The 22,440-nt window shown below is 41.2% G+C and overlaps 1 protein-coding gene across 2 annotated transcripts in view; it reads right to left on the bottom strand.

The window, feature by feature from the left end:
- Positions 1–19,215: 19,215 nt before the first annotated feature.
- The window catches only part of SOS2 (SOS Ras/Rho guanine nucleotide exchange factor 2), a 230,141-nt gene continuing 226,916 nt past the window's right edge, over positions 19,216–22,440 (bottom strand). For both annotated transcript variants that reach the window (XM_029598366.1, XM_029598367.1), the window contains 2 exons: positions 21,622–21,731; positions 19,216–20,975 (listed from right to left, as the gene is read on the bottom strand). In XM_029598366.1, the coding sequence (XP_029454226.1) occupies positions 20,481–20,975; positions 21,622–21,731 (605 nt within the window). In that variant the 3' untranslated portion in view covers positions 19,216–20,480. The remainder of the gene's footprint in view (positions 20,976–21,621; positions 21,732–22,440) is intronic.

Here is a 22,440-nt window from a genome sequence, read left to right as displayed (position 1 = left end):
CCCATTTGCTTGCCTCTGCTAATAGCCCTGGCACTGTAATTGCACCAAGCAAAATGCGGATCCTCCGTCACTTTAAAGTGGCTCAAGATCACAGATTTCTTTCGTTATCCCTTCTCTATAGCCTTCGGGGTGGATGCTGGCACTGGAGCTGAAGTAGTGGGTACACCCTGAGAAGCAATGCCAGGGGCATCAGTCACACACTGTGCCTGCGCTGACTGCTCTTTCTCCTCATCATCATGTTTCATCTCGCCCCTGCAGCACTGAAGTGGAGGCTAAGACAGGACTAACTAAACCTTCTAAACCTTCTTCAGCTATTACTTCTTCCATTTCTGATGATGAGAATCCCACACAAGATGAGTCTTCATCAGAATCATAAGCAATAGTGCCTGCGCTACATTGTCAACGCTAAGTCAAGTCTGCTGTCGCACTGCTGCTTTTGGGTGTCGCCCTTTAGTCTTGCATGGCTCAGCCACCCCCTCCCTCACCTCCAAAACTACAGGGTCAGAAACAGGTGGTGGCGATGCATCATCTTTAAATTTCATTTTATTCCCAGATGGAACTGCCTGCCCCTCCAGAGATTTTAGATTGGAACAGGTCCTAACTTTAATGGGGGACTGGCACTGCCTTTTGAAGTGCCTCCTCTGCCAGTCCCAATCACTTGACCATGCCTAGCTTCCCTGCCATTATGGATTTAATGTCACTGCCTACTAGGGATTTCAATTAACAGAATTATTTCCAAAAGAGGCCCACTGGGGATTTGGCTTCAGAGAGCACCGCTGTCCCAATATAGGTGAGTCTGCAAACCGCCCCCAGGCCCACGAGGCTGTGCCTGGATGTACACTAAAACTGGGACCGCTGTATGTGCACACACCAAGCTTGTAACTACAAAAGAGGCCCACTGGGGATTTGGCTTCAGAGAGCACTGCTGTCCTAATATATGTGAGTCTGCAAAACTGCCCAGTGCCCACTGATGCCCAGTGAGTGCACTCTCTTCTTGGCTTAAAAGAACACAAAGAGACAGCCTGAGTTCAATAAAAAAAACAAAACAACAAACACCCTGCAGTTAAATAAAAAGGATGGCTTGCTTGGCACAGCAGCAAAAACGAAGTAATATCTTTTTCAATGGAAAATTCTATCAAAATAGCTAGCAATTGAATACAGATTTGAGACAGCAAAATTGCTTACCTTGTAATAGGTGTTATCCCAGGACAGCAGGATGTAGTCCTCACATATGGGTGATGTCACTGACAGAGCCCTATCACGGAAAACTTTCTGTCAAAGTTTCTAGAAACTTTTGACTGGCACACTGAGCATGCCCAGCATGCCATGATATTCTCAGCCACAGGGGTCTCCCTTCAGTCTCGTATGTAGCAATAAGCTTTAGCAAAAATAAAACAAAACGTATCTGACCCAACTCCGCGGGGTGGCGGGTGGGTTTCGTGAGGACTACATCCTGCTATCCTGGGATAACACCTATTACAAGGTAAGCAATTTTGTTTTATCCCAGGACAAGCAGGATGCTAGTCCTCACATATGGGTGACTAGCAAGCTAGAGGCTGAGTCATTTTGTAGTGAAGCAACACTGAAGTATTGTTGGTGAAAATGAGGCAGCCGGAGATCACAGCAGGTTGGATGTAGAAGGAGTTGGGATTATACTGGAAACAAGTTCTTTAAGACAGATTGTCCGTAGGCTGAATCTTGTCGTCTTTCTTTGTCCAAACAGTAATGAGCTGCAAAGGTGTGAAGAGAACTCCATGTTGCCGCTTTACATATGCCAAGAATTGGCACTGAACGATAGTGTGCTACTGAGGTTGACACTGCTCTTACTGAATGCGCCTTTACTTGCCCTTGGAGAGGAAGGCCTGCTTTTTCATAACAGAATTCTATGCAATCTGCTAGCCAGTTGGAGAGAATATGTTTGCCCACTGGATTACCCGGTTTGTTTGGATCAAAAGATACAAAGAGTTGAGTGGATTTCCTGTGGACTGCAGTGTGGTCTAAGTAATATGCTAGCACACGTTTACAGTCCAAGGTACGTAAGGCCCTTTCACCTTGGTGAGAGTGAGGTCTTGGGAAGAATGTGGGCAAAACTATGGATTGGTTCAAGTGGAATTCCATAACTACCTTGGGGAGGAATTTTGGATGTGTCCGGAGAACCACTCTGTCATGTAGGAATTTTGTATAGGGTGACTACGTGACAAGTGCTTGTAACTCACTAACCCTTCTAGCCGATGTAATGGCTATGAGGAAGATAGTCTTCCATGTGAGAAATTTAACATCACAGGAATTCATGGGTTCAAAAGGAGAATGCATGAGCCTTGTTAAGACCAGATTCGGGACCCATTCTGTGACTGGTGGCCATATTGGTGGTTTAAGGTGAGTTAAACCTCTCATAAATCTACTGACAAGAGGTTGTATGGATATTGGTGCATCTCCCATCTTGTTATGGTAAGCCGAGATTGCACTTAAATGTACTCGTACAGATGAGGTCTGGAGACCAGAGTCTGAAAGATGGCATAAGTAGTCTAGCAGAGAAGGTGTGGGGCAGAAGAAAGGGTCAATGTTCTTTTGCATGCACCACAAAGTAAATCTTTTCCATTTCGAAGAATAGTTCTTTCGTGTGGAAGGTTTACGTGAAGCTATAAGCACTTGAGAGACAGTTGAAAGATGGAGTGGTTGTAAGATCAAGCTTTCAACATCCATGCTGTCAGGGATAGGGACTGAAGGTTGGGATGGCGCAACCTGCCCTGATCCAGAGTTATGAGATTGGGAGCTACACCCAGGTGAATTGGTTCTCTGATCGAGAGGTCTAGAAGTATGGGAAACCATACTTGTCGAGGCCAATACGGGGCTATGAGTATCATGGACCCCTTGTCCTGTTGTAGCTTCACTAGAGTTTTGGTTATGAGCGGTATTGGAAGATATGCATATAGAAGGCCTCAGTTCCTAGGGCGAGCAAAGGCATCCTTGGCTGGCTGGTGTTTCTGCCTGTGCAGAGCACAGAACCTGTCCACTTTGTGATTCAGGTGTGATGCAAAGAGGTCTATTGTCAGTGGACTTCACCTAAGATAAGTGTAACTGACAATGATAGCTTCATGAGAAGAATCAAAACAATAACATCAAGTTACCTAATGATTATAAAGCCTTATAACTTATAGGGCTTACCAGCACGATAGCCATAAATTTAAAAATTGGCATCGTATGAAGGTTTACTTGATTCTCAATGAGTTCTCCCATATAGCAAGTTTGTGACTTATATGTAGCTCTGATAGGTTGCATTCTGGTCTCCTTGCCAACCTGTCTGACCACTCTATGACAGGGCAGTGAGGTCACTTATGACTCACAGGAAAGGGCTAGTTTTTGCTATCACCTATTTCAAACGGCCACTAAGAAATCACTGCAAGCCAAAAGACTGAAACTAATATATGTTATGTTGTATTTGTGGGGGATCGCGATGCGTTTCGCGAACCCACGAATACAACGAATAGGCACTATTGCGGATTGCCAATGCATTGAAAACAAATGCACATCCCTAGTTGTTATACTGTATTGTTCAGAAGAGTGGTTACCGATATTGATTTGTTGTGTGTGACCGGATAGAAATGAGGAGAACCAATTTAATACTGTTTCAGTGATTCCTATTGCTTGTAGTACGGCGAGAAGGATCTTATGATCTAGAGTATCAAATGTAGCAGAAATATCCAAACACACCATGATGTTCTTTCGTGTGGAAGGTTTACGTGAAGCTATAAGCACTTGAGAGACAGTTTCTCTGCTCTGCAAGCCAGGATCCAGGGCTTGGATTAAGCTGTTTCCTGCACCCAGCCCTCCATTGGACCCTCTCCTCCTCCTCCACCTCGTGGCTGTTGACCCCTCCCCCAGCTGGAAGACTGCCCTGCTTCTAACGAATGTGCTTTTAAATCTCCGTACAGGTACTTGCCTTTCTTTTCTCTGCTCTGCAAGCCAGGATCCAGGGCTTGGATTGAGCTGTTTCCTGCACCCAGCCCTCCATTGGACCCTCTCCTCCTCCTCCACCTCGTGGCTGTTGACCCCTCCCCCAGCTGGAAGACTGCCCTGCTTCTAACGACTCCGCTTTTAAATCTCTGTGCTGGATGCTAAGACCCATATTGATGACATCACTTTTGAGCGACACAAAAAAGAGTCATCTATAAAAATCTAACCTGGTCAAGCGTCACGCGCCTAGCGTCACGCGCCGAAGGAGCGCGACAAAGGGGCCTGCCCCTTTGAGCGCCCCTTCGAGCAGCCCCTGCAGACAGCCCAGAAGGACATAGATGTGGCTCCCTGCACGCTCGGACATCTCTAAGCATTACCACCGCACCGCTTTCTCGGAATGAAGAGTGAAACTCCCGAATGACCAGCCCAAGCAATACCAGGCTAAACAAAAATTCCTTTCCCGTATTGAGGGATCCTTCCTCTAAATGTTTGATGGTTTCCACCAACCTCTCACATGACTATGATAATAGCTGGTTCGTCCATTATCCTCCTAACAGCAAGTAACCTAATTGGTTATTTTGAAACCAATGTGAACCCTCATAAGTCACCTAACCCTTCCCTATGTGTAGAGAAACGTACGCTGTAACTTACCATATTCCATCTGTACTTTATTCTTTCAGAAAACGCTAACCACATCCTGCCACGATAGTACCCTATCCATCACCTTACATCTCCTCCTTATCAGACCACTGAAAGGAGCTTGAATCTTAACCGCTACCCATAGCACAAGCACCCTCTACCCTTTCAACGACCCACCTCCCCCCTCCTGAAATGTGTCTCCCCACTATACCCATCATACACTACCCCATGCGAAGGATTGTCCACCCAACACACAATCACACCCTCACACAACATAAATCACTAGTGCCCATCATGATCACACCCCTCACACAACTATTGGGTCTGGCCACCCTAGCCATCACCCTCTGCAACGCCCAATCAATCATAAAGAAAGCACCAATCCTACAAGACCTACTCACAGACACCAGCCCTGATATCTGTGCCATTACTGAATCATGGCTAAAGAACTCAGACCAGGTCTTCATCAACCAACTCCCAACACAGACATACGACATCTTCTCCATCCCTAGGCCCAAAAATAAAAGAGGAGGTGGCATTCTCCTTGCCGCCAAGAAATACCTGCACCTCAAACTACAGACCAACTCCCCCTCCCCCCCGAGACTCGAGATTGGGCTCTTTAAATCTAAAACCCTGCAGGTCTGCCTCATCTACGCCCCCCCCGGCATTCTGGAACAGGACCCGTCCCCCCTCATTGAATACATTACTAACAATATAAAGCCAGACACCCCAGCAGTAATACTCGGAGATTTCAACCTCCACGTAGACATCCACCCCCCTCACCACATCCTGCGAAACCCTACTTGTCTCTCTCAAAGCCCTGGGCTTTAAACAGCTCATCACCAATCCCACGCACAAAGCTGGGCACACACTCGACCTCCTTTTTGCTAATACTAGCTTCTCTACACCCCATGCACCAATCACCACACCCATCCCCTGGTCCGACCATTGCCTCATCAACGCCCAGCTCAACATCAACACCAACATAAATGCCTCCAACACCAAATCACACAAAAAGACAATTTCCTACCATAGACCATGCTCCTCAGAAGAACTCTCCCAAGCCTTCAATAACGTAAGTGAAAACCTCGACCTCACCAACCCAGATAATGCTCTCCTGTCATGGGATAAGCTTACTGCTGACATAGCCAACAACATCTGCCCCACCATCCACAAAGTAATAAACCCCAACCAAACAGAAAGAAAACCATGGTACACCTGTGAACTCAAAAAATTAAAACAAGACCTTAGAGCCAAAGAACGCTCCTGGCGAAAACAACCCACCCCCACACTCAAAGTAGCCTACAAACACACCCTACACCTATACCGACAAGCAACACTCCACGCCAAACGTGACTTCTATGCAGCAAAAATTCACAGCTACAAATTCAACCCTACCGCCCTATTCTCCTATGTAGCAGAACTCACAAAGTCCACCACTCCTTCCCCCCAGGAAGATAATAGCATAGAGAAATGCAATAAACTAGCAGATCACTTTAAAAACAAAATCACCAACATTCTCAATCGTCTCCCCCCCAAACCCACTCACATCGACCTCCCACCCACCACCAACAACATTAACCTCACATCCCTTGATCTCACCACTACGATGGAAGTCAACGCCATCCTAAAAAAGATGCGGCCAGCCACCCACATCGCCGACAACATCCCATCTAAACTCCTCCTCACTATCCCTTCCGTCATAGCAAGACCGTTAGCGGATATCATAAACTGCTCCCTTACCTTCGGGACGGTTCCCGACCCGCTTAAACTCGCCATCGTAAAGCCCCTACTAAAAAAGCCCACCCTCGACCAAAATGATCCAGCAAACTACAGGCCCATCTCCAACCTACCTTTTATTTCTAAAATTCTGGAGAAAGTGGTCAACACACAACTTACCGACTTCCTAGAAGATAACAATATCCTCCACCCCGCCCAGTACGGCTTTCGCAAAAACCGAAGCACGGAAAAGCTCCTACTTGCAATAACAGACACCATCCTAAAAGGCATGGACCACGGCCAATCATACATTCTAGCCCTCTTAGATATCTCAGCAGCTTTTGATACGGTGAACCACAAAATCTTAATATCACGCTTAGCAGAGATAGGCATCTCTAACACAGCCCTATCATGGTTCTCCTCCTACCTTGACCACAGAAAGTACTTAGTCAAACTTGATAAATCCGAATCCACACACATTCCTCTTTCACAAGGCGTACCCCAGGGCTCCTCCCTTTCCTCCACCCTCTTTAACATCTACCTTCTCCCTCTTTGCCACTTATTATCCAAACTGGGACTAAAATTCTTCTTGTACGCTGACGACGTACAAATACTTATCCCCATCCAAAACTCCCTCAACGAAACCCTGCACTTCTGGGAGACATGCCTCACATCTATCAACGCCCTCCTTTCCAACCTACACCTTGCACTCAATACTTCAAAAACTGAAATCCTAATTATTACTAATCAACCCAGCTTATCCATTCACCAACTGCAACAGAACACTTCACAAAATCTCACACCTCCGTCCACTGTCAGAGATCTAGGAGTTCTCTTAGATACACAACTTAGCTTCAAATCCCACATCAAATCACTCCTAAAAGGGGGCTTCTATAAACTCCAAACCCTCAAAAAACTTAAGCCTCTCCTCCACGCACATGACTTCCGTACCGTTATGCAAACCACTATACTATCAAAACTTGACTATTGCAACTCACTGCTAATAGGCCTTCCAGCTTCCACAATCAAACCCCTCCAAATCTTACAAAATGCCATGGCTCGCATCCTTACAAACTCAAGAAAGACTGATCATATTACTCCTATATTACAAAACCTCCACTGGCTACCAATCACCTATCGCTCTCAATACAAAACACTTACTATCATACATAACACGCTATATAAAAATAACTCCCCCTGGATCGAAGATATGCCACACTTCCACCAGGCCAACCGTCCTACCAGAAACTCCCTTGCGGGCACCCTCCACACCCCTTCACTCAAAATTGCTCACCTCACAAACACCAGAGCGAGAGCCTTCTCCATCGCCGGCCCCACCCTTTGGAACTCCCTCCCCACCGAGCTCCGACTAGAACCTTCACTTAATCAAGTCAAAAAAGGAATCAAGACCTGGTTATTTAAACAGGCCTATCCCAACGCCTCTCAACCCTAGCATTTGACTTCTCCTCAACACTCATTATTTCCCTCTCCCTAGTACAGTGTCCCCCCGCCCCCCTACACACCCTCCCTCCCTCACCACCCCATCCATTTTATGGCTTCCTGATATTCAGTCACCACCTCTCCTTCCCATCGCCACCACCTGCCCCCTTGTACAGTTCCTACCCCACCCCGCCTCCCCTATGCGCTTCATCCCCCACCCCTCGCTACCCCCCCACTCTGTCGCCTCTTGTATATAATTAATTTATGTCCAACCTGGTTAACCACATGTAATCTCATTTAATAACTGTGGCGCCCGTTGGCTCTACAGTAAAGTTGTCACCTTTTAACTTCCTATCCTTCCTCCATCTATCATTGTAATTTCCTTTCTCAGTTGTCTGTAAACCGACATGATGTTTTTTTTTTTTTACGAATGCCGGTATATAAAAGTTATAAATAAATAAATAAATAAATAAATGATGTAATCTGTGTTATTATCAAAGCCTCGGGTACCCACTTCATCTAATAATCCATGAATCTCGTGTTGTAATTGTAAAGTGGGATCTACATGGAGAAAAGAGTAATACCTTGTTTCTAATTGTCTATTCAGCTCTTGTTTAGATCACCACCATTTATTCCAAGACTAGTGCAAGTTATCCAGAAGTCTCAGTGTGGAAGGGATATAGCTGTTAATCTCAATTGTCAGGAGCAGTTTTGGATTTTCACTTTGAACACAATTCAAAAGGGCCTAGAAACAGGATACAAGTCTATACCATGTAATAGAACAGTAACTGTCAAGGAAGGATATTTGACCAATAAAGCAGTATCTTTGTGTTATGCTTATTTTGAGATAAAGTATCATTTATTACCTAGGATAGAAGCTCCTTTAGGTGGGCAGGAACCATGTAAGCATTTGTTGATCCCTCAAAACTTGTTTCACTAGGGTCTTGGCACAGGCATAGAGCTTTCCTTTAGCAGGCCATCAGGGAATTCATAACACTCTTGCCTATATTAAACAGCAGTTCTGCTGGCCCAACATTTACTGGATTAGAAGCCAGAAATGTCCGATCAGGAATCTTTATTATATGGAGACATATCTTAAACAAGCCCGACTCAGGCAGAGTTTTGCCCTTTACATTGGGGCTGCTTCAGGGGCTAGAATAAACAGACAACATATATCTCAACAACAATGACAAATAAAAATAATCCAAATCATAACAACATTACACATAAAGAAGACATATATAATGATAACATAAAATAGTGATGTAAGATTTGATACTAATAAATAGTGCTCAAAACCTTTATAGCATCATCATTTAATGAGGAATGAAATTATGCTCTTGATTTTACCTGTATATAATCAAACATTTGGGGTCTGAAAGTTTACTCAGATTATATCTGATGGTCGGAAAAGGTATATAATAAAACAAATAATACGAAAAGAAGTAAGAAAGTAAAAAAAAAAAAAAAAAGATATGACTGAAAAACTACTGGTATTAAAACATGTGCACTGGTCAGGTATTGCTTAGGTAGGAATTAAAAATTGAAATCCCAGTTATAAATTAAAAATATGCATACAATATAAGCCTGTGGGGTACATATGTTTAAAAATTACAATTAAAAAGGTATATTGCCCAAGATGTATCTACTCAATTAGAATAAAAAATAATACCTCAGTGCTATAGTGACAGAATGTCCTCTGCTTCAATCACAAGAAAAATAAGTTGGTAAATCTGGCTCAATGTCACACTAAAAAGCAAAACAAAAAAATTTCTTTTGAAAGCAACAATTATTTCTGTTCAAGATGCAAGTGATGTAGTAAAGCCAGCTGTGGCAATTTTTACCCTATCGGGCATGCTTTAAAATAAATACTCTAACATCCATGGTATAAAAAACTTGAAGAGCTCAAAAGAAAAATCAATTACTTACATTAGCTCAGCACTGCCGCGGCACAGATTAGTCTCCGCTCCGATCGTAAGGTTAGAGTGGTTGAACCAGACTCTCTAAAAATGCTAAAAATTGCACCAAAATCAACCAATAAAAATTGTGGGGGGGGGGGGGGGGGGGGGGGGCTAAAAAGTCCCCGTATGTGACAGAGCCACGGTACTGGCTACCCATAATAAAAAATTGAAAATGTAAACCAAGATTCTGTGAATCTAAAAAATATAAATAAATGCATCGGGAGGTTTTACATTAAAACGGTGAGAGCAGGCACTAAAAAATGCTGACAGCTGTGCTGGAAGAATGTCAATTAAAATTCATCTGAAAAATCATGCATGATATGATTCTAAAAAAAATGTCAGACAGTGGGAATCTAAAATTGAAAGTGGAAAAAGGGGAAACTAAATAAAGATAAAAGTAAAAAAAAAGTAAATGTAGCTAAATAAGATTATGTATAAAAAGTTAAAAATAAAATTAAAAAATGTGACCCTTATAAAATGTAATAAAATACAAGAAATAGTAAGAACCAGTAATAAAATAATAAATGGGGCAATGAATTAAAATGAAATTAAAAAGTGTGTGTATAAAAATGCATGAATAGGGCATGATTAAAATGCAAAAGAATAAAATAATCAGGTAATAGATACATATGATTAAAAATATAATAAAATAAGGATAAAACTAAACATGTGTGTGTGAAATTAAAAGGATGTGAATTAAAAATACGACCAAATAAAAAAAATAAAAACACTGATTAAAAATTATAAATTGAACAAGAATAAAAACATGTTAGACAATAATGTAAAAACAAAAATAAAAATAAAAAATAGGAAAGAAAATGGAAAGTCAAATTTAAAACATCTCAACAGACCATCTATAAATATCTGAATACTAAACAAGATTTAAAAAGATAAAAAAGAAGAAATGAAAGCCCAAATATTGAAGACATCTCAACAGTCCTCCTATGAAAACTTAAATACTGGGTAAAAACAAGAACATAATGAACGCATATGCCAGAATTGTACAATGTTCACAGGAACACAGAATAATCCTATATCTAAGTTTAAACTATTCGGTTCCATTGTCATGAACTCAAATATATACTTCTGTTCTAATTGTAAAAGTAAATTATCCAGATCACCTCCTCTCCAATTTGGAATGGGTTGTTGTAATACACAGAAATTATACTCATTGAACTTATGATTTTTCTCTAAAGTGTGTGAAACTAAAGGTTTGGATTCAACTCCTCTTTTTATGCTGCTTTTATGCTCAATAATTGTCTTGTTGAATCGTCTAATGGTTTTCCCAATATACATTTTGTTGCAGGGGCAAATGACAGCGTAAATTACGCCTTTGCTTTTGCAGTTAGTAAATGATTTAAGCTTGAAATCTTTGTTTGAACCAGGGATCTGGACAGTGGTTGCCTTCATATTTACACAACAAAACTGAACAGTTACCACAAGGGCGATGGCCCGGTGGTCTCGTCTTTATGGCTTGTTACCGGTAATGCAGAAGCAGATACAAATTCTTTGATTTTTTTTCTCTTTTGTTAGCAAACATTAGGTTTCTTTCCTTTAAAACATGGTAATAATTGTAAAACTGGCCAATGTTTCTTCAAGATATTGGTAATATGAAATGACGTGTGTATACGTAATAAGACAAACAATTCGGTCATTGGATTTTTTACATTTGTGTATCAGCAGCTCATTTCTGTTTGCAATGGAAGCTTTGTTGTAACCTGCTAAAATATTTCTCTTAGGGTATGACTTTTCAAGGAATCTGTTAGTGATTTCTTCAGATCTAATTTGACATGTTTTTTTCAATCACCATATTATCTCTTCAATCTTAAAAATTGAGAATAAGGTAAGTTCTTCTGTAAAGATTTATTGTGACAGCTTACGTAATGCAATAATTTATTAGTATCCGTGGGTTTTCTATAAATGTCTGTTGTAAAAGATCCATTCTTAAAAATGACTAAAACATCTAAAAACGGGATACTATTGGAATTAAAATCTATAGAAAATTTAAGATTGGAATCCAAAGTGTTCATCCACTCATGGAACAACCATAAAGTGTCAATGCTGCCTTTCCAAATTATAAAAATATCATCAATGTATCGCTTACAACAAAGAATGTTCTGCCTAAAATCATGTTCGGTTAAACAATTTCTCAAATCTTGCTACATATAAATTTGCCACTGATGGGGCCATGGGTGAGCCCATGGCTACTCCTTTTGTCTGCATTAACAACCTGTTATAAGCAAAGAAATTTTGTGTCAATGAGATTTGTTTAAGTTCCATTAAAAATTGATTTGGTATTCTGGTATGTGTATTGTGGTCTGAAAGTTGGTGAGAAATGATGTCTAGAGCTGTATCCTGTGGGATGTTAGTACATAGTGACTCTATATCCATTGTTACCATTAAAATGTCTTCTTCAAGATTGTTAAAATCATTTAAAAAAGTAATAAAATGTGCAGAATCTCTGATATAAGACGGGATCTTTTCAATATGTGGTTTTAAAAAGTTATCTTAAAAAACTGAGTGTGGTTCAAGGAGTGATCCATTCGCTGAGATGATAGGCCTACCAGGGGGATCTGCCATAGATTTGTGAATCTTTGGGAGGACATATATGGTTGGTAATATGGGGTGCTTAACAGTTAAAAATTCAAACTCTTCGTTGGTGAGACATCCTCCTTTAGCTATTGATAATAAATTATCAGTCTTTTTTTTATTTTAGTGGTTGGGTCTTTATCGAGCTTTTGGTAAAACGTACTATCAGATCAATTTCTTTGATATAATTTTGTCTGTCCATGACTACTACACACCCTCCTTTATCTGCCACTTTAATAACAATATCTCGATCCTTACCAAGTGCTGTCAGTGCTGTCCTTTCTTGAAATGTCATTGTAATACCTCTTCTTTTAATTACATTTTTGTTCTGCTGTTTCCAAGTCATGTAAAATTAGGTTTTCATAAGTCTGAATAATTGGGTTAGTAGTATTGTTCGGTATCCATTTACTGGGTTTCTTGACTATCGAAATTTCTTGATTAGTAGATACTTTATCTGAAAACACATCTATAATCTTCAGCTTCCTGGTACATTTAAATAGTTCAATACGTTTTTTAAAAGCATTGTATGTTGGTGTTGGAACAAATGAAAAACCTTTCTGAAGTGCTTTTTCCTCGTGTACTGGCAGGATATGGGATGAGATATTAATGATGGTATTGTTTTTCTTAGGGTGTGGTATCTCTAATCCTGAAGTGTTCATACTGATTGTTGTATTGATTGTATTGCTGGTAATAAGGATTTCTCCCTCTTGCTCTCCCTCTCCATGTTCCTCGTCCCCTTAAAAAAAGACTATCCCATTTTTTATAAGGCAAATCATCCTTAACAGAATCTTTCCTCCATAATTTACCTACTTCATATGCTCTTGTCTCGGGTCTACTTTTGATACCTTGTATGTCATGACTGTTTATCGGAAAACAAAGGTGCTGACGGATCTATTTCTATATCAGTGTTACTGCAAATTCTTTTGGCGTTCCTATCTACATTTGGACTTTCGTGCACCCGTTTGTCTTTCCTGCTATCAATAAATACCTGATTATTTTCTTTTGTTCGCTGGTATGTTTTGTTATTCCTGAAAACTGTTTTGTTTAGTAATTGCCAATTGTAAACTATTATTTTTATAGTCAGTTTCATCGCATTTGAACTTTTCAAATTTGCTTTCTTTCAATTTGCGTGTGAAGCAAAGTGCTCTTCAATTTTTCTTCTCTTTTTTTGGAAGTCTTTATAATCAGTATCATCAGGTCCAGTGAACACTTATTCAGTATCATGTCCCAGGATATCATAAATTCAGTATCCTCTTTGAACATGCTGGGTGGTTTATTGACTCTTAAAAACCTCTAGGTATCCGCTTGTATCTGCAGTAATCTAGAAGGGTAGAAGCATGGAGATTACTTCTGATGAGACTTTTGCTGATGTTAATAGCTGCTTTCAAAATAAATTTTTTTGTTTTGCTTTTTAGTGTGACATTGAGCCAGATTTACCAACTTATTTTTCTTGTGATTGAACTGAATAGACAATTAGAAACAAGGTATTACTCTTTTCTCCCTGTAGGTCCCACATTACAATTACAACACGAGATTCATGGATTACTAGTTGAAGTGTGTTCCTGAGGCCTCGATAACAACACAGATTACATCATGGTGTTTTTGGATATTTCTGTGGCATTTGATACTCTAGATCATAAGATCCTTCTCGCCGTACTACAACCAATAGGAATCATTGAAACAGTATTAAATTGGTTCTCCTCATTTCAATATAGGTAACAACTCTTCTGAACAATACAGTATAACAACTTTGATAAAATGAGGAAAAATAGAAAAAACTGCAAGGAGAAGCTACAAAGGTAAAAAGTATGCAAGAGGTGTGGTCATTGTTAAAAAATACCATCCTAGAAGCACAGTCCACATGTATTCCACACATTAAGGTGGAAAGAAGGCAAAATGATTACCAGCATGGTTAAAAGGGGAGGTGAAGGAAGCAATTTTAGCCAAAAGATCTTCATTCAAAAATTGGAAGAAGGATCCAACAGAAGAAAACAGGATAATGCATAAGCGTTGGCAAGTTAAATGTAAGATATTGATAAGACAGGCTAAGAGAGAATTTGAAAAGAAGTTGGCTGTAGAGGCAAAAACTCACAGTAAAAACTTTAACAAATATATCCAAAGCAGAAAGCTTGTAAGGGAGTCAGTTGGACCGTTAGATGATCGAGGGGTTAAAGGGGCACTTAGAGAAAATAAGGCCATTGCGGAAAGATTAAATGGTTTCTTTGCTTCGGTATTTACTGAAGAGGATGTTGGGGAGGTACCCGTGCCGGAGAAGGTTTTCATGGGTAATGATTCAGATGGACTGAACCAAATCTTTCTCCAATTTAAAAGTAGAATTTCTTCTAAGTGTATAACGATCCCGATAGGGAAAGCACGTCTACATCTGCTAGAAGACAGAGATACTGAAGGGTTGAGGTCACTGCAGGGGTGTATCGTGATGTCAGCTTTGAAACCTGACTCCATCTGCTAGCAGGGCAGCATATAACCCATTGGTTCTGATCCATCTGGCTACACGCTAGGAAAGGGTTATTTTTTCCCTATATGTACCACCTTGCACTTGTCCACATTTTATTTTATCTGCCATATGAATGCTCAATCTTCCAGTCTCATAAGGTCCTCCTGCAATTTATCACAATCCATTTGTGATTTAACTACTCTGAATAATTTTGTACCATCTGCAAATTTGATCACCTCATTAGTCATACCTCTTTCTAGATTTATAAATATATTAAAAAGCATCTGTCCAATACAGATCGCAGAGGCACTCCTCCCGTTTACCTTCTTCCACTGTGAAAAGAGACCATTTAATCCTACTCTGTTTTGTCTTTTAACCAGTTGCAAACCACAAAAGGACATGACCTCCTATCCCTCGACTCTTATTAGGCAATCCTTAGCTTGGGGACTCCCCAAGCATTAGCCTGATTCATGCCTGCTTTTCAACTGAGAAAGCACGTTTGCATATCTTTAAACTGGGATCTCTGTAGACCGAAGAATGAATCAGCCTAATGAACCCTGGAAAGTTGATTATCTTGCTACAGCTTAAGGTCTGGAAGAAAAACGGAGGGGTTCATGAGACAGCAACCATGTGCAGGAACTCCTGGGCATGCTGAGAAAAATTTTCAGAGCTCTGAGAGCTAAATCTGTGTCAGCATTGTCAGATGTCACCCAGGCATTACATCTGTGAGGCTGTTGTAAGATCAGGAGTGGCGATAGCAGTATCAAATGTCTCAAAAATATTATAAAAGGTTTAAAAATTGTCTAGAGGAAGTATAACTTGCATCTGTAATTTCCAGCCTTCTCTTTGCTGCCATTCTTGTGAAGCACAATCACCACTGCTCTTAAATGTAAGAAGGCAACATTTAGTTTTCAAGTTTAACTGGATGGGGTGATGTTTTGGCACAGCAAAACTGGATGATAATCTGAAATAATACAGGGCATTATCCTGCTATCCCTGTCTATATCAGGCGCATGTTTTAACTCCTCTCTTGCAAAGGTCATGGGTGTGGAGTAGATAAACTCTTTACAGAAACAGAAATGACGGCAGAAAAAGACCAAACAGCCCACACTTATTTTCCCATACGTATCTGTTTCACTGACAACCAAGTTCAGGGCCCTTGTTGGTAACTGTTTTTGATTCGAATTTCCTGCCACCCCCTGCCATTGATGCAGAGAGTAATGTTGGAGTTGCATCAAAGGTGAATCGTAAGGATTAATGGTTAAGGGTAGTAACCGCCACATCAAGCAAGTTACCCCAATGCTTGTTTACCCAGACTGCACAGATCAATGCCTTGTTGGATGTTGTCTGAATGTAAATCCTCTTTTCCACATTTCACCCTGCCATTGAAGCAGAGAGCAACGCTGTATATGCATTCAGTGAATTATCAGGATTAATTGGTTTAGGGTAGTAACTGCTGCAATAAGCAAGCTACCCCGATGCTTGTTTACCCAGATCAATGCCTTGTTGGTTGTTGTCTGAATGTCAATCCTCTTTTCCACATTTCTCCTTGCCATTGAAGCAGAGAGCAATGTTGGAGTTGCATTAACCGTGTGAAGGCTTATTGAGTAAGGGTAGTAATCACCAAGTAGTAGCCACCATTCCAGCAAGCCTTTATGGATCCACAGTGTTTATCCCATGTCCCTTTGAAATCCTTCAGTTTTAGTCTTCACCACTTCCCTCTGGAAGGGCATTCCAGGCATCCACCACCCTCTCCGTGAAGAAATACTTTCAGACATTGGTTCCGAGTCTTCCTCCCTGGAGTTTCAAATCGTGACCCTAGTTCTACTGATTTTTTTCCATCGGAAAAGGTTTGTATGGGAAGAACTAGGAAAACTGAAAGTGGTGAAGGCCATGGGGCCAGATGAGGTACATCCCAAGATATTAAGAGAGCTCAGAGATGTGTTGGTGGGGTCCACTGAAAGACCCGTTCAATAGATCCCTGGAAATGGGAATCATGTTGCGTAATTGGAGAAGAGTTCTGGTGGTCCTGCTTCACAAGAGTGGTGGTAGAGAGGAGGCAGGAAACTACACCTTGGTGGTGGGAAAATTAAAGAAGACTCTGTTGAAGGAAAGGATGGGGGTTGTTGGACCCAAGGCAGTATGGATTCACTAGGGGAAGGTCCTGTCAGACAAATATGATTAACTAGAGAACTGGATCAAGGAAAAGCACTCAATGTGATTTACTTGGATTTCAGCAAAGCTTTTGATATGGTTCTGCATAGGAGGCTTGTGAATAAAATGAGAAGCTTGAGAGTTGGCGCCAAGGTGGTGGAGTGGACTGTAAACTGGTTGACTAACAGGAGACAGCATATAATGATAAATGGAACATATCTGAAGAGAGAATGATGTTAAGTGGAGTGCCACTTAACATCATTCTATATTTCTGTGAGAGACAATGCGGAAGGGATAGAAAGTAAAGTCTATTTCTGGATGATACTGGGATCTGCAACAGAGTGGACATGCCTGAAGGACTGGAGAATGAAAAGTGATTGAAGACTTGGCAGCTGGGATTCAATGCCAAGTGCAGTTATGCCTCTGGGGTGCAGTAATCCAAAAGACGTGTATGTGATGGCAGGTGAAAGACTAATGTGCACAGACTGGGAGAGGGGCCTTGGGGTGATGAGTGTCTAGTGATATGAAGGCAGCAAAACAATGTGACAAGGTGAGAGCTAAAGCCAGAAGAATGCTGAGCTACATAGATAGGAATAATCAGTAAGAAAAAGGAAGTGATAATGCCCTTGAACAGGTCCTTGGTCATTGTAACTAAAAAAAACAGAGACAGGACGGAGACAGTTCAAAGAAGGACAACCCTAATGGTGCGGGGTCTGTATTGGAAGACTTATGAAAGAAGCTGAAGAATCTAAATATATATACCCTGAAAAACAAAAGTTATAGAGGAGATATGATCCAGACCTTGAGATACCTGAAAGGTTTTAGTGATGCATGTTCTTCAAACCTTTTCCATTGGAAAGCAAACAGTAGAACTAGGAGTCACAAAATGAAATGCCAGGGGGTACTCTGAATCAACATCTGGCTGAAACTGCAGCAATTGTTTTTTAGTTGTAAAACAGCTATTCTTTTTGCCTATTTTCTACATTTTTCTAAGATGCACTTTGATGCAGGTGAATGTTTATGTACTCTGACAAAATGGTCAGATTTTTCTTCAAAGTGTCAGATTTCAAAGATTTTACAGACTATGTACCTTTCTGCGGCAGCTTCGTCCATCTCCACAGTCCACCAAATCCCCATCATGGCCCTCTCCTTGTCCAGGTGTGTGTGCAATTTTCCCTCACTGAAGGGTCTCTGAGTACGTATGCACAGAAAGAACATAAGCCTTCAGGGAGACTAGTATTTTGGGTGGATATTATTTGGAGACCTCTCTTTTTAACATGCCTCCTGAGGATCCCTGAAATGTGATAAAATAATGTGGAAAACATCCCACAAAATCAAACCAGAGCATGGGGTAATGCCAAGATCTTATAAAAGGCAACTCCAGTTCCAGAAGGTCTTTACTGGCAGTGAGGGTAAAGCCAGAGATCATGTGGGATCTGCGCTATTGCAGCAAGAGGAAAAATAGATAAGCCTAGCAGTCTTCAGCTACAGATTATATGCTTTTGCCACTGTCAAATCTCTTAAAGCACCACATAGAGAATTCAGGTGAAAAAAAATTAGTTCAGTTGTGGAGGGGAGAAGGCCTGAAGAAGGCTCCTGTTGTACCCACCAAATCAAAGATGGAACAGCAGCTATCAGTTTTAAGAACTTTATACCACTTTGCTCAAGTTGATTTTAAGCAGAATTCGGCACTGCCAAGAAATGCCCCTAACTACTTACCCACATGCCTGCCCGACCCCCACCCCATACACACACACAGCATTACTAACATTTTTCTGGTTGTCCTTTAGTCCAGCCAGCCAGCTTTTATCTGATTTAGAATTTATAACAGTGGTGGACACAGGAACTGGAACTATGAAGATATCACACAGTAGGAATGAAACTTTTAGCGTAACTTCTGTTGTACTGGATATTTGGCTGTTTAAAGATTTTGCCCAGGTTACACTTATTTTTCTTGGACACACACACAGGTCCACTAAAAGCAGAAAATAAAGTTCACACTGTGGCTCCAAGTGGGGATTTTTTTTTGTGTTGTTCCTTTCAGAGGCAGAGCTGTTCAGATAAAGCTTATCAGGTTCACAGTGAAATCTGAAATGGTTCAAACTACAAGGAGGGTCACAAAAGGCCAGTGTTCACAGGCAGTTGTGCTGTATGGCCTCACCTATATCATGGTAAGGGGACATTAAATGAGATGCCCGTTACACTTACATTTTTTCATTTACAGCAGATGAATTTTAAATTACATTAACTTCTTCCTCCTCCCCCTCAAAAAAAAACCCACATGTAATTGAGTAACCCCCTTACTAAGTAAAACCGAGGTGATTTATTAATCTTGTTAAGAAGATGGATACAAAGCATGGTAAAGGCCACAAACCAGTAAATAAAACCTGTGGCTTTTGGACACTTTACAAATGTGGCTACAGTCCTACAGCACCTCTTTATCTGACCAGGATCCATAGGAAGGTGTTTGACAAAGTGGAATCCAGGTTTAAAAAAAATGTAAAAGCTGCAAGTGTTTCTGGTTTCCAAAAGGGACTTCAGGATAGTAAAATGTGATTTAGAAAAAAAAAGAAAAAAGGTATTGGGGTCTGGAAGGCAAAATTATTCTTCTTTAGCCACAGAGTTTCTCTCCACTGAATGACTTTGCAAGAGGAGCAGCAGAATGTATAATAGGCCTCAGGTCACTTTGTACAGGTTATTAGCATTATCTGGAAATATACAATATAAACAAAACTGTACATTCATGGCAAATAACTTTGTTCTCAAAAGCGTAGGCAGCTCATTAGCTTAAGACACCTCTGCCTACCCAAACAAAAAGGCACATCTGAGTAAGATGCATGCTTAATACTGGGACTTTTTTCCCCCCACTCTCACTGTCTGGGTTAGGTAGTCCTCGTTTCAAATGTCAAAAATATAAAAAAAATATATAGTGCATTTTGACATCTTCATTTAGATTTTCAATCCATTTCTGTCTCATGTTCAGCAGCAAATTAAAGGAGTTTAAGACAGGGTATTCCACATTTGAGACCAGCAGCCATCGTATTCACAGACCTCCTAGATTTATACAAGAAGGAAAAGTGGGAGAGCAGCCAGAGAGGCTAAAAATCAGTCCCTCAACTCCCCCACTTCCAGTAGCACACCTAGGTGATTCCATCATCTGACAGCAAGGCTCAAAGAAGAAAAACTCCACCACCACACCCTTCTGTGTTTTGGCTCAGTGCAATGAACTTATGTCAGTTTAAATTCCATTAGTGTCATTAACAGTGCAAAATGTAAATCGTATTATACTGGCATAATGGTCGGCACTGAGGGCAAGGCCCCGCTGATGATCACCTGAGTGAGTCGCAGTGGGAGTGTGCAGAGAACAGCACAGTGTGTATGCTTACAATTCTGATGACGGTCAAACTTTTTTGTTCTCGTTTACGACCAGCAGCTCATTGTTACTGATGTAGGAATATTATTTGTAAAAGTACTCATACAGTGCCCTTTCTGCATGAATGAATAAATAAAAAAAAAAAAAAAAAAGGGTTCTTTTTATATCCTATTCCAGTGTCAATGACTGATTATGGTCATTGAGGAGCTTCTGTGTGCTCCAGCAGAGAGAGTCTGTGCAATGGTGGGTGAGAAAGTTCCCTTTTGTAAGTTTTTGGTGGCAGTTTCGGTAACTGGGGGCTGGAGTTCTGTCTGGGCGGGACGGGGGGTGCTGGAGGATGAGCAAGGTTGTTGTGACTGACACTGAGCACGCAGCAGCGCCGCAAAACACGAGGGGAAGGGGTGCTGGGAGGAGTGTTTGGGGAGTTTGGGCAGGTGCTGACTTCTCGGAACCAGTCTGGGTCCCTGTGAAGGCGTCCCACCGGTGGCGGCTGGAGGCTCAGTGGACAGTTTATGAAGTGCTCAGGGGGCCTGAGTGGCACCGGAGGAGGGGTATCGGGAAGAGGGTCTCTGGGAGGTGGCGGTGGAGGGCTATGCAGCGGTCCATCATAAGGTACACGAGGCTGGATCTTTGGAGGTGGAGGCTGTCTGGGTGGAACGGCAGGTGGGTCGTCATCCAATTTTGAAGTTCCCTAAAATATAAATAGAAAGGTAATACTAAACCAATGTATTTTAAGTAGCAGCTCATCTTTGGTTTTTTTTTTTCAGCTAAGCAAAAGGTCAGCAGTCCTAAAATTAACAATTTGGAAGTAGTTTACTTAAACTTCCTAAAAATAGAAAAACATTGGGAGCTTGGAAGTAACAAAACAATTTTTTTCCTTTAATGTTTGGGGGTCCTTTTTTTGGTTTTTTTTTTAGCTTTTGAAAGCATTCAGATCGTTTGGACACACTGCAATTTCTGACTTCCAAAACCTAAAGGATATCTCTACCATGTAACTCATTAGTGCCATGCATATTAAATAGCGTTACTTCTTCCTGGGGTAGAGGGGGCGTGTATAAAAATAGACTCCCAGCATTACAAAGCCTGCCCTATTTTTATTTTTTCTGTAAGAATTTTCAATGCACAGCTCTAGTTTAAAAGAGAGCACATACATTTAAGCTGATTTTGACCTGGATTTGAAATTAAAACAAAAACCCCCCACTGATAAATTCTTTGGAAATTTCATTTAAAAAACAAAAACTGAAAATGCTTTGGATACCAATGTTTCAATTTAGTTACTGGGACAGAACTTAATGCTTTCAGAATTATTCACCCCAGAGGCAGAGAGAGATGGGTACCTTTGAATTAGAAGAATCTGGATTAAACTTTTTCCGAGGAGGAAGAGGAGGAGGGATAAGGGCCTCTTCACTTAGCCTGTGTAAACTGCCGTATGAACTGAAGAAGGACTCTGAAACAGATCAAGACAAGACCAGCCATCAGGTACACAGCAACAAATATCTCACATCGCCCATCTTCACTAGGTGGGTCAGTAAGCAGAAAGCCCGCTCCCTCTGTAACCAGCCATCAGTTATTCAATCAAAATATCCCCAAAGATCTAATACACAAATTCAGAGTTCCTGGGACTGGCAAGCTGCTGTCCCCCCACCTCCCTCAATTTTAGCAGCTTGGATTTCTGCATCAGGTACTGTGATCCAGTAAACCTCACCTGCAGGAACAATGCCCCCTGGAGGCAAGCTTCTGGATTGCAATCTTAAGGCTCATTACTACTTCATATGATAAGCCGTACTAGCAACACCTCCAAGTATTTGATCACCACCCATATACAAGTTTTGACAGGTGAATATGCAAGCAAGCAAGTTTACTTATCTGTAAACAGGGTTCTCCATAGATAACAGGATGTATTAGCCATAACAAGTAGTGAGTCCCAAGTTGAGGACCGCATTGTGGAGCAATCGCTTAAGTTAACCTGACCTCACCAGGTGGAGGTTGGATTACTCAGTGAACACGCTGCGCAGAACTGCTTCTCCAAAGTTATTGTCTCTTCAGGGCATGCTGTCCAGACAGTAGTGGAACTAGATGGTGTGAACAGATGACCAAGTAGTAGTTTTGCAAATGCCTTCAACAAAAGTGGCCCTGAAATGAGCCACTGAATTTGC

The sequence above is a fragment of the Rhinatrema bivittatum genome, chromosome 4 (genome assembly GCF_901001135.1).
Source record: "Rhinatrema bivittatum chromosome 4, aRhiBiv1.1, whole genome shotgun sequence".
Classification (NCBI taxonomy): domain Eukaryota; kingdom Metazoa; phylum Chordata; class Amphibia; order Gymnophiona; family Rhinatrematidae; genus Rhinatrema; species Rhinatrema bivittatum.
Note: the sequence above shows the minus strand (reverse complement) of the source record. Positions and strands in the feature narration are given on the sequence as shown.